General features: G+C 56.0%; 1 protein-coding gene across 1 annotated transcript; it reads left to right on the top strand.

Annotated features, from left to right (window-relative positions):
• The first annotated feature begins 5085 nt into the window (after positions 1-5085).
• Positions 5086-9841, top strand: LOC311426214 (kallikrein-11-like). Its single transcript, XM_084502410.1, has 5 exons — positions 5086-5130; positions 5220-5382; positions 6485-6738; positions 7788-7924; positions 9437-9841. Exons 1-5 carry the CDS (start codon positions 5127-5129, stop codon positions 9590-9592), a joined length of 714 nt encoding a protein of 237 aa, XP_084358536.1. The 5' UTR covers positions 5086-5126; the 3' UTR covers positions 9593-9841.
• The last annotated feature ends 2730 nt before the right edge of the window (positions 9842-12571 follow it).

Genomic DNA, 12571 nt, shown 5'->3' with positions numbered 1-12571 from the left:
GGCCACATATGTCCACAAGTGGAGGCCACACGTGTCCACAGGAGGAGTCCACACGTGTCCACCCCTGTAGAACACGCACACAGCTGGAGAATTCATATCTGGTGCCCCCCAACTCCATGTCCCACCTGGTGACCGTGACCGTCACGCCACCACCACGCGTGTCCTCCTCTGGAGGCCACAGCCCGCGCGTCCCACGGACCCACCGCCACCGGGCCACCCAGGGTTAGCACGGGCTGCGTCAACCAGGAGCGAAGCAGGGAACCTGCTCCTCCTGGCAGCGCGTGGGCTGCCCTAATTGGCGCCAATTAAGCGCTCGCTAACGAGGAGGCCGCTAACGAGGGCCTTCCCCCCCCACCGAGAGAACCAGTCTGGCCGTGCCCGCGGCGCGCGGCGCCGCCCGAGAAGCTGCACCGCCCTGTTTACACCGCTTACACCCCGCTTCAGATTTACACCCCGGGGGGGGCAAGCCCCGCCCCTCCGAACTCGTGGCCACGCCCCCCCGGGGTGGAAGCCCCGCCCCCCGTGCATGTGTAATTGGTGTGGGGTGATGGCTCCCCCTAGGGGCACGCGTGACGAAGGAGATGGGGAACCTCCAACTTTGGTCTTCTGCTCTGGTCTTCAGGGCCAGACAACCAACCTGATTGGCCAATCAGCACAGGTTGGTCTACAAAGCCAACTGGCCAATCAGCATGCATTGGTCTACAAAGCCAGCTGGCCAATCAGGAAGTTCTGGTCTACAAAGCCAACGGGCCAATCAGCTTGTGCTGATCTACACAGCCAACTGGCCAATCAGGAAGTGCTGGTCTACAAAGCCAGCTGGCCAATCAGCTTGTGCTGATCGACAAAGCCAACTGGCCAATCAGCATGCATTGGTCTACAAAGCCAGCTGGCCAATCAGTACGTGTTGGTCTACAAGGCCAACAGGCCAATCGGCACGTGCTGGTCTCTCAAGATGATTGGCCAATGGGGCTTGCCGGCTGGCCAAGGCAGCTGACCAATCAGCACATGCTGGCCTCTACGGCCATCAGCCAATGAGCACACCCCCATCGCAAAGCCAGCTGGCCAATCAGCACGCACCCGTTTCCAAAGTCACCAGCCAATCAGCTCACATCAGCCTCCAAAGCCACCAGCCAATGCCACGCGTTTGCCTCCAACACAGCCGTCCAATCATCTGTCGTTGATTCCCACAGCCTCCTAGCCAATCAGCATCTCGCCTCCAGAGCCAGCCAGCCAATCAGCACACCCCATTCCCCAGAACTACCAGCACCTGCCACGCCGTCGTTCCCACGGCTCAGCCACCCAATCACCTCCTCCCTCTCCCCACCACCGGGCGGGGAGCCAATCAGCACGCCCCATCCATCCAACCGGCAGGTTCCAAGCAGCCAATGGGCGAGCTCCGGCCGACCAATCAGCGAGCGCCGCCCCGGATTGAGCACGAGGGAGGCCGGGCGAGGCGGTGCCGAGGGATTAGGGGCGGATTAGGGAAGGCGGCCTCCACGCTCGGCCTCGGGGCGGGACGAGCCGGGCCCCCGACGCCGTTATAAAACCCGCGGCGCTCACGTGGGAGGGACGGGCGCGGAGTGGCGGCATCGGAGGAGGAGGAAGGAGGAGGAAGGAGGAGGAAGAGGAGGAGGAGGAAGGAGAAGGAGACACGTCAGGGCCGGTCGGAACGCTTCTTCCCGGCGCGGAGGGGAGGCCACGCGAGCCTCGGCAGCGGGGAGGCCTCCCCCGGCCCCCGCGGGGCACAGCGGGGACCTGCGGAGAGGTTTGGTGGGGTGGGGATGGAGGGCAGGGGGGGGAGGCTCCAAAGGGAGGCCGTGGGTCGTGCTCTCCGTCCATCCTTACTTCAGCCTCCATCCATTTCTCGCTGGTGTTCAATCTCCAGCCTCCTTCTCGCTCTATCTCCAGCCTCCTTCTTGCTCTCTCTCCAGCCTCCTTCTTGCTCTCTCTCCAGCCTCCATCCCTCCTTCTTCTCTCCATCTCCAGCCTCCTTCTTGCTCTGTCTCCAGCCTCCTTCTTGCTCTCTCTCCAGCCTCCATCCCTCCTTCTTCTCTCCATCTCCAGCCTCCTTCTTGCTCTGTCTCCAGCCTCCATCCCTCCTTCTTCTCTCTATCTCCAGCCTCCTTCTTGCTCTCTCTCCAGCCTCCATCCACTCCTCCTCCTTCTTTCTCCGTCCCCAGCCTCCATCCACCCTTTCTTGCTCTCTCTCCAGCCTCCATCCACCCCTCCTTCTTGCTCCAACCCCAGCCTCCATCCCCGCTTCCTCGTTCACTCCGTCCCCAGCCTCCACTCATCCATCCTTCTTTGTCCCTTCCCCAGCCTCTACATCCTTCCTTGCAGAAGGAAGCTCCATTTCCAGCCTCCATCCACCCCTCCTTCCTTGCTCCATCCCCGACCTCCATCCGCCCCTCCTTGCTTGCTCCATCCCCAATTTCCACCCCTCCTTGCCCCATCTCCACCCGTCCTTCCTTGCGGAAGTTTTCCACCATGAGGGTGGGGAGGCACCCAGAGGAGCTGGGGATGCCCCGGCCCTGGAGGTGCTCAAGGGCCACCTCGGACGGGGTTTTGGGCGACCTGGCCTGCTGGGAGGTGGCCCAGCCCATGGCAGGGGGGTGGCATTAGAAGGGCTTTGAGGTCCCTTCCAACCCTTCTGTGATTTCTTCTCCGTGGTTGCTTTGTCCCTGAGTCCCCAACCTCCGTCCATCTCTCCTTGCCTCCACCCCTGATCATTGTCACAAGTGATGCAGAATGGTTGACTTGTCTTCCTTTCTTTATTTTGCTTCTTTTTCCTTCTTTTTCCTTCATTTTCCTTCATTTTCCTTCATTTTCCTTCATTTTCCTTCATTTTCCTTCCTTCCTTCTTTTTCCTTCTTTTTCCTTCTTTTAACTTCATTTTCCCTCCTTCCTTTTTTTCATTCATTTTCCTTCATTCTCCTTCCTTCCTTCATTTTCCTTCATTTTCCTTCTTTTTCCTTCTTTTTCCTTCTTTTTCCTTCTTTTCCCTTCATTTTCTTTCCTTCCTTCTTTTTCCTTCATTTTCCTTCTTTTTTCCTTCATTTTCCTTCCTTCCTTCTTTTCCCTTCTTTTTTCTTCATTCTCCTTCCTTCATTTTCCTTCTTTTTCCTTCCTTCCTTTTTTTCCTTCATTTTTCTTCATTCTCCTTCCTTCATTTTCCTTCTTTTTCCTTCGTTTTCCTTCATCCTCCTTCCTTCCTTCTTTTTCCTTCATTTTCCTTCTTTTTCCTTCCTTTTCCTTCCTTCCTTTTCCTTCCCTCCCTCCCTCCCTCCTCCTCCATGTTTGCTCCACCTCTGGTCTCCATCTCTCCATCCTCACTCATGCTTTGAGCCCCCTTCTCCCCCCATCCCTCCTTCCCCACACCGCCTCCGTCCCTCTCTCCACCCCTCCCCTCGCCATCCCTCCATCCTCGGCCTCCCTTCCCTGGCCCCACGTCCATGGGGCCCACCAGGCATCCACGGGGAGTGGTGCCCCACACCCATGGGTGGCTCCAACCCACGGCCGTGGGAACCGTGACCCACAGGCGTAGGGTGCCTTGACCCACCTCCATGGGGCCCACAACGCCTCGTTTTTTTGGGGGGAGCAATGACCCACGGTCATGGGTGCCTCCAATCAATGGCCATGGGGGACCATGACCCACATCTATAGGGGACCAAGACCCACAACCATGGGGGACCATGACCCATGGCCATGGGGGGCACAAACCCAACCCCACAAGGGATAGCGACCCATGGCCATGGAGAACCATGACCCACATCTATAGGGGACCTTGATCCATGGCCATGGGGAGCACGGACCCAACCCCACAGGGGACAGCGACCCATAACCATGGAGAACCATGACCCCTAAACTTGGTTTCTCCACCCTATGGAGGTCCTTGATCCAAAACCATGAGGAATTTTGACCCACAGCCACGGGGGACCATGACCCACATCCTTGGGGAGGAATGACCCACGTCCAAGGGTGCCTTCACCCTATAGCCTTGAAGAACCGTGCCCCAAAACTACGGGAGGGGGGGCCCCAACCCGCTGCCACAGCCCGAGGGAGGCATCCGAGGGCAGTGTGGGGTGCTGGAAGGTCAACCGCCCCGAGACAAGGAGGGGGAGGCGGAGGAGTTGGTGGGGCCCATAATTACGGGCCTCATTAACAATGACTGTGTTGATTGCTGCCGTGGCACTTGGCATAATGATGTCGCCATTGCAACAGCACGATGACGGGGCGAATCGTGCAGCTCCCGGCGCCGGGCAGAGGGGATTGTGGAGACCCCCCCCACCATGGTGCCATAACCCCCAAAATGGTTTGGAGCTACCAGAAATCCCCCCAAAAAAACGTGTAGGGCTGCCATAACGACCCCAAAAATGTCTTGGAGCTACTATAAACCCCTCAAGACGTGTGCAGAGCTCCCATAAAGACCCCAAAAATGTCTTGGAGCTATGAGAACCTCCCCAAGAAATGTGTGGGGCTGCCATAATGACCCCCAAAATTGCTTGGAGCTACCAAAATGCCCCCAAGAAATGTGTAGGGTTACCATAATGCCTCCAGAATGGCTTGGAGCTACCCTAAACCCCCCCAAAAAATATGCAGGGCTCTCATAATGACCCCCAAAAATGTCTTGGAGCTACCAAAATGCCCCCAAGAAATGTGTAGGGCTGCCATAATGCACCCAAAAAATGGTTTGGAGCTACTATAAACGCCCCCCAAAATGTGTAGGGCTGCCATAACGCCTCCAGAATGTCTTGGAGCTACCCTAAACCCCCCCAAAAAATATGCAGGGCTCTCATAATGACCCCCCAAAATGTCTTGGAGCTACCAGAACCTCCCCAGGAAACGTGCAGGACTGCCATAATGCCCCCCCAAAATAATTTGGAGCTACTCTAAACCCCCAAGAAATGTGTTAGGGCTGCCATAACACCCCCCAAAACGGTGTAGAGATACGTCAGTGCCACCCCCAAAAAATGCATAGCCCCACAAAACCACCGCCGTGGTCCCAACGCTTCTGCCCCCCCCCCCCCCCCCCCGCAGTGGCCACGTCGATGGAGGTGCAAGCCATGGTGGCCCCCCGGCCATGGGACCGAGTGAAGCTGTTGGGAGCCTTGGTCTTGGTGGCGTCCATGGGTGAGTGCGAGGGTGAAGGGTCTGGCTAACGTTGCACACGCGTGTGGAGGTGCTGACACGTGTTTTCTCGCCCCCGTCATGCCTTGCAGTGTCCTCGGTGGCAGGTGACACGCGTGTGGTGGGCGGCATGGACTGCGAGCCCCACTCGCAGCCCTGGCAGGTGGCCATCCTCGACATGTACAAGCTCTACTGCGGCGGCGTCCTGGTGGCCAGGCAATGGGTGGTGACGGCGGCCCACTGCACCACGCCGGGGTAAGGGTGTTGTCACGCGTGTCACACGTGTCACGCGTGTGCTGTGTCCCCTGGGTCGTGAGCGTGCCATGGTCACCATGGTCTATGTGTGTGCTGTGTCATGGTCTTGTAGTCCCATGTATTGGCATGGCCGTGATGTGGTCTACATGGGTCCTGGACATGCCATGACCAATGCATGCCATGCTTGCACCATGTTCGTGGGCTACGTCATGTCCCACACATGTTCTTGCCATGCCATAACCAACGCGTGCCATGGTTGCACCATGGTTTCCATTTTCATGAGCCATGTCATGTCCCATGCATGTCTTGGCCATGCCATGACCAACGCGTGCCATGACTGCACCATGATCTCCATGTTCATGGACCACATCATGTCCCACAAGTGTCTTGGTCATGCCATGACCAACACATGTCATGGTTGCATCATGATCTTGATGTTCATGGGCTACATCATGTCCCACACATGTTCTTGCCATGACATGACCAACGCATGCCATGGTTGCACCATGGTCTTGATGTTCATGGGCTACATCATGTCCCACACATGTTCTTGCCATGACATGGCCAACACATGTCATGGTTGCATCATGATCTTGATGTTCATGGGCTACATCATGTCCCACACATGTTCTTGCCATGACATGACCAACGCGTGCCATGGTTGCACCATGGTTTCCATTTTCATGAGCCATGTCATGTCCCACGCATGTCTTGGCCATGCCATGACCAACGCATGCCATGACTGCACCATGATCTCCATGTTCATGGACCACATCATGTCCCACAAGTGTTTTGGCCTTGCCATGACCAACGCGTGCCATGGTTGCACCATGATCTCCATGTTCATGGACCACATCTTGTCCTACATGTCTTGGCCATGCCATGGCCAACACGTGCCATGACTGCACCAAGATCTCCATGTTCATGGTCGACACCATGTTCCATGCATGCCATGACCAGCGCATGCCCTCGCCATGCTGCAGTCCTTACCCCACAAGATCTATGGCCACACCGTGGTCTCCAAGCCCCACGCAAGTGGCCGCGTTCCCCGTGTCCTGGCCACCTCGCCACCCGTCCCACGCGTGTCCCTTGGGTGCTGCAGGATCACCACCATCCGCCTGGGCAAGCACAACCTCTTCACGCGGGAATGGGGCGAGGAGCGGAAGATGGTGCAGAAGCTGGTGCCTCACCCCAACTACAACCCCAGCACGAAGGACAACGACATCATGCTGATCAAGCTCCTGACGCCCGTCACCCTCACCGAGAGGATCCAGCCCGTCCCCGTGGCCTCCTGCCCCCCAGTGCCTGGCACCAGCTGCACCACGTCGGGCTGGGGGGCCACCACCTCCCCAGAAGGTACCCAGTGCCGACAGCCCCTCCTGGATGCCTGGGTCCCCTCCTGGGGCATCTGGGTTCTCTCCTTGGCACTTTGGTCCTCTCCTGAACATCCAAGTGTCCTCTTGGACACCTGGGTCCTCTCCTGGACACCCAGGTCCTCTCCTGGACATCTGGGTGCTCCCCTGGACACCTGGGTCCTCTTCTGGACACCTGGGTCCTCTCCTAAAAAAATAGGAACAAAACAGAGCAGCAGAGGAGGAACAGGAAGGAAATAACACAAAATCAAGTTAAATTAAAAAAAAAATACAATGAAAAGAAACCAGAAGCCTAAAAGCACCTAAAACCCTGTAAATTGAGTAGTGGGTGAAGTGAGAAGCAAACAGGATCAAATATGACCAAGTGACAAAAGGAAATGAGGAAAAAAAAGGAGAAAAGTTAAAATAAAGGCAAATAAATTAAATGAAGGGGAAATTAAATCAAATTAAGGGAAATGAGTTAAGTAGAACAGAAGGGAGAGAGTAAAACTAAAACATTTTTTTTTTTAATTAAAAAAAGGAAAGAAAAAAAAAAAAGTAGGTGGAATAAGATGGAGTGAAACAAAAGAGAAACACCCCAAAATTAAGTTGGAGGAAACAAAGGGAAAACGTAAAACTAAGTCAGTTTAAAAGAAGACACCAAATTGTGGTGGAAAAAAGGGATGGATTGGCCAAGTCCTGGTTCCCCAACCTCTGAAACTTCTGGTTTCAAATCAGACCTTTTTGGGTAGAAATCCCTTATTTTTGGCGTTCCCCTCTGGAAATGCCCACCCAAGGGAAGTTTCACCCACGATGGGATGTGTCTCCATGGGTGACTTTCCAGCTGGGAGTAGAAACAGCCCCAAAAAGCACACTTTCCACCCCAAAACAGTCTGGAGGAGCCACCTCCGCGTGAGACCCCGGGGGAGACGCAACGCCCTCTTCCCCAGGACGGGGGAGTCGGCGCCGGGAGTTCGGGGGGGCAAATTTCTGCCGGTTCCCGGGTCGATTGCTCTGGTTTCTTTCTCCCCTCCCCTCCGTTTCCCATCTCAGTCTCTTACCCGGACGTCTTGCAGTGCGTCACCGTCACCATCTTCTCCACGGCTGAGTGCAAGCGGTTATACCCCGGCTCCATCACCGAGAACATGATATGCGCCGGGAGCCTCCAAGGCGGTAGGGATTCCTGCCAGGTACGGCCACGATGTCCTCCTTCCACCGCTGCCACTGGGGTTGTCCACAAGGCAGACCAAGGGGACACGTCCCCCGGTCACCACCGTGGCGTTGGTGGTCTTCACGGTGGCTCATGAACCCAACAAGGGTTGGCCAACATGAGTTAGGCAAGGCAGCGACGTTCTCAACCCAACAAGGGTTGGCCAACATGAGTTAGGCAAGGCAGCGACGTTCTCAACCCAACAAGGGTTGGCCAACATGAGTTAGGCAAGGCAGCGACGTTCTCAACCCAACAAGGGTTGGCCAACATGAGTTAGGCAAGGCAGCGACGTTCTCAACCCAACAAGGGTTGGCCAACATGAGTTAGGCAAGGCAGCGACGTTCTCAACCCAACAAGGGTTGGCCAACATGAGTTAGGCAAGGCAGCGACGTTCTCAACCCAACAAGGGTTGGCCAAAACGTTTCGGAAGGGTTGGCCAAAAAGTGTTCAACCAGTTGGGTGCCGGACCAACCAATGGCAGTTGGACAAGGCAGGAAGTTCTTCAGGCCATGGAGGTCTTCAGCCAAACAAGGATTGGTCAAAGCAAGAGTAATTGGGAAAATCAAGGGTAATTGGCCAAAAAATGTGTAATTGGCCAAAACGAGTGTAATTGGGCAAATCAAGTGTAATTGGGCAAATCAAGAGTAATTGGGCAAATCAAGAGTAATTGGCCAAGTCAAGAGTAATTGGCCAAAACGAGAGTAATTGGGCAAATCAAGAGTAATTGGGCAAAAAAAGTGTAATTGGCCAAAATGAGTGCAATTGGGCAAATCAAGAGTAATTGGGCAAAAAAAGTGTAATTGGCCAAAATGAGTGCAATTGGGCAAATCAAGAGTAATTGGGCAAAAAAAGTGTAATTGGCCAAAATGAGTGTAATTGGGCAAATCAAGTGTAATTGGGCAAATCAAGAGTAATTGGCCAAGTCAAGAGTAATTGGCCAAAACGAGAGTAATTGGGCAAATCAAGAGTAATTGGGCAAATCAAGAGTAATTGGCCAAAGCAAGTGGAGTTGGCCAAAGCAAGTGTAATTAGCCAAAGTGAATGTTATTAGCCAAAGCGAGTGTAATTAGCCAAAGTATAATTGGCCAACTCAGCGATGGTTGGCCAACCCAAAGAGATTTGGACAAGCAGCCGTGGTGGTTGGCTGACCAGTGATGGTTAAAGCGTTACGTCCCGGTGCAACGGTGGTGGAACTACTGGATAATTAGACAGCCTGACGTCATAGGTTGGTTGATCCAATGGTTTATCAGCCCGATAAAGGTTGGTCAAATCATTCGGAGGTCTGATTGGCCAAACCGGTGATGTCTGGCCACTTGGCCAAACCGGTGATGTCTGGCCAAGCCAACAGTGGTTGGCCAAGCCAAGAGTGGTTGGCCAACCATGAGAGGAGACCCAAGAGGATGAGGCCTGAGAGTGGCGGGCCGAGCAACGAGGAGTTGGCCAACCCAAAAAGCGTTGGGCGACGGCTGGCTCACGGCACCTCTTTCCGTAGGGTGACTCCGGGGGCCCCCTGGTTTGCAACGGGACCCTCCAAGGCATCGTGTCGTGGGGCATGGAGAAATGCGGGCAGCCCAAGAGACCTGGTGTCTACACCAAGGTCTGCAGATACGCCCAGTGGATCCAGAAAACCATGAAGGAAAACCAGTGACGCTCCAGCAACCTCCGAGCTCCCGAGGGAGGTCGGAGGGCCACGTCCAGGCTGCCGCCGCTCGCCGGGGCGGGTCGCTGGGCCAACGGAGGCTGTGGCAAGGTTGTGGGTGCAGCCAGGGCGCCGCCTGGTGAAGCCAGCGAGAGGGTGGATGGGAAGGGACAAGAAATTAAAGCGTTGCGATGTTTGGTGGGAAATTTCGTCCTTTCAACCTGGCCCCTCAAGAGAAATCCCAGACCTGGCCTCTCCTCCCAGGGTCCTCCGCGGGCCCGGTTTCCATTTACGGCTTCATTTTGAGGTCAGAGCCCTCCCGCCATCCCCCAAATTTGCGATTTTAGGTTGATTTGATTTGAAGACGAGCCCCGTTTCCCACACTCGTGCTCTCCCATCATCTCACGAGGACGAAGACGTGGCCGGGCCTTGCAATGGCCCCGTGGACGTGGGACGCTGGTGGATGAGTCCTCCAACCCAAACGGCGTTGGCCAACTCAACAAGAGTAAATAACCAATGATGGTTGCCTAATTTGATGACGTCTGGCCATCCAACCATCTCCTATCCAATAGGAGATCCCCGGTGGGAATGAACAACACAAGGAGCATCAGCAGGGGACACCCAAGCCCACGAGGGGCACCCAAGGGCCCCAGTGATGGTTGGCCAACCCAACAAGGGTCTATCAGCAGCCAAGCTGGTTGACAAACCTAAGGCAGTTGGCCAATCCGATTGGTCAGGAGGATCACCCAACCTGGCCTAGCGAGGGTTGGCCAATCCAACAAGGGTTTCCCAACTCAACGATGATGATTGGTCAACCCAACGTCTACCGGGTTCTTCTGAGGCTGGCGGCCACGGGTTTGTTTTGGCTGTGATGTTGCCCCCCCCCCAAGTTCCTCCATCCCACCCCACTTCTGCACGCCCTCGAGATTTTTTAATCGGCCTTTTTCTCCCCAAAAAAGTGTCCCAAGATGATGCACGCAGGTTCCCGGGGGCTTTGTGGCCCCAAGGAACGTGTTGGCAGGGAAAACGGAGGAGGAAATGCAGAAAAAATGCACAGGAGGCACCTGGAGATGTTTTGGGTCCATGCGGGGGATGGGGCCACGTCAGCCTCACGATCTGGGGAACGCCATTGGGTGGGCTCTCCCTAAGCCCCGCCCACCTCAAACTGGGGAGATGCTATTGGTTGGGCTCACCCCAAGTCCCTCCCACCCTGAAACGGGGAAACACCATTGGCCGGGCTCTCCCCACCTCCCACATCAATCGGGGGAAACTTCCCAATTCCCGCCCACCCCAAACTGGAGAACCACCATTGGTCGGCCTCTTCCCTACTCCCACCCACCCCAAATCGGAGAATCACCATTGGTCGGCCTCTTCCCAACTCCCACCCACCCCAAAACGGAGAACCACCATTGGTCAGGCTCTCCCCAAGCCTCACCCCTGCCCAATTTAGGGTCTCGCCACCACCACCACCCCCCCGTAACACCCTTAGGGACACGTAGACCCCCCCAAATCCCACAAAATCCCACCAAATCCCCCATGGGTGGGCCACGGGGGGTGACCACGACCCCCCAGGAGACCCCACCACCCCCTCCCACACAAGGGGGTGCCACCTCCCCGCCGGGTGCGGGTGCCCCCCCCGGCGAACACCGATGGTTAATTCCCCCTTAATAACACGCGGCCCCACGCTGTTTTCCCCCGTGATTACGGCCCCCGCCGCGAGGAAAATCGTTATTACTGTAATTAGCGTTAATGACGGGGGGGGCAATAATATGACTACAGCGGCCGCATCACACCCAAGGTGTGTTCGTTGCCCGCCCCGGGCGGTTTCTCAGCCGCTGCGTCAGGGGGTGATTTGCTTAATCCGGATTAAATCCGGAGGAGGGGAAGAGCCAATCCCCTGCTCCGGGACCGCCCCCCCGAAAAATCGGGGTGCCCCAGTGCACCCCATAAATACTAGAGGGGATCTGAGGGTCCGGGACCCCGCTGATAAGCCCCATTGATCCAGAGGATTTGGGGGTCCAGGACCCCTTTGCTTGGCCCTATTAGGTATTTAGGGGTCTGGACCCCCTTGCTCAGCCCCATTGATCCAGAGGATTTTGGGGCCCAGGACCCCCTTGCTCGGCCCTATTAGGTATTTAGGAATCTGGACCCCCTTACTTAGCCCCATTATTTCAGGGGATTTAGGGGTCTGGGACCCCTAAATTCAGCCCCATTGATTGAGGGGATGTGGGGGTCTGGGACCCCTAAACACAGCCCCATTGAGCCAAGGGATTTAGGGGTCTAGGACTCCCTTGCTCGGCCCTATTAGGTATTTAGGGGTCTGGACCCCCTTACTTAGCCCCATTGATCCAAAGGATTTAGGGGTCTGGGACCCCTAAACTCAGCCCCACTGATCCAGGGGATTTTTGGGGTCCAGGACCCCTTTTTCAGCCCCATTGCTCCAAGGGATTTAGGGGTCTGGGACCCCCTTTCTCAGCCCCATTGATCCAGGGGATTTTTGGGGTCCAGGACCCCCTTTTTCAGCCCCATTGACCCAGGGAATTTTGGGGTCCAGGACCCCTTTTTCAGCCCCATTGCTCCAAGGGATTTAGGGGTCTGGGACCCCCTTTTTCAGCCCCATTGCTCCAAGGGATTTTGGGGTCTGGACCCCTTTTTCAGCCCCATTGACCCAGGGAATTTTGGGGTCCAGGACCCCTTTTTCAGCCCCATTTATCCAGGGGATTTTTGGGGTCCAGGACCCCTTTTTCAGCCCCATTGACCCAGGGAATTTTGGGGTCCAGGCTCCCCTTTCTCAGCCCCATTGCTCCAAGGGATTTGGGGGTCCGGGACCCCCTTTCTCAGCCCCACAGCTCACCCCATAGCCACCACCGTGTCCCTTCGAGGGGGGGGCCATGTGAACGTGGCACCTGCCTGGGGACGTCACCAAGCAAACACGGTGGGTGGGGTGGGGGGTGGGGGGGGGGTTGCTAATGAGCCCCCGTTAATAAT

The sequence above is a fragment of the Aythya ferina genome, assembly GCF_964211825.1.
Source record: "Aythya ferina genome assembly, chromosome: 39".
Taxonomy (NCBI): Eukaryota; Metazoa; Chordata; class Aves; order Anseriformes; family Anatidae; genus Aythya; species Aythya ferina.
Note: the sequence above shows the minus strand (reverse complement) of the source record. Positions and strands in the feature narration are given on the sequence as shown.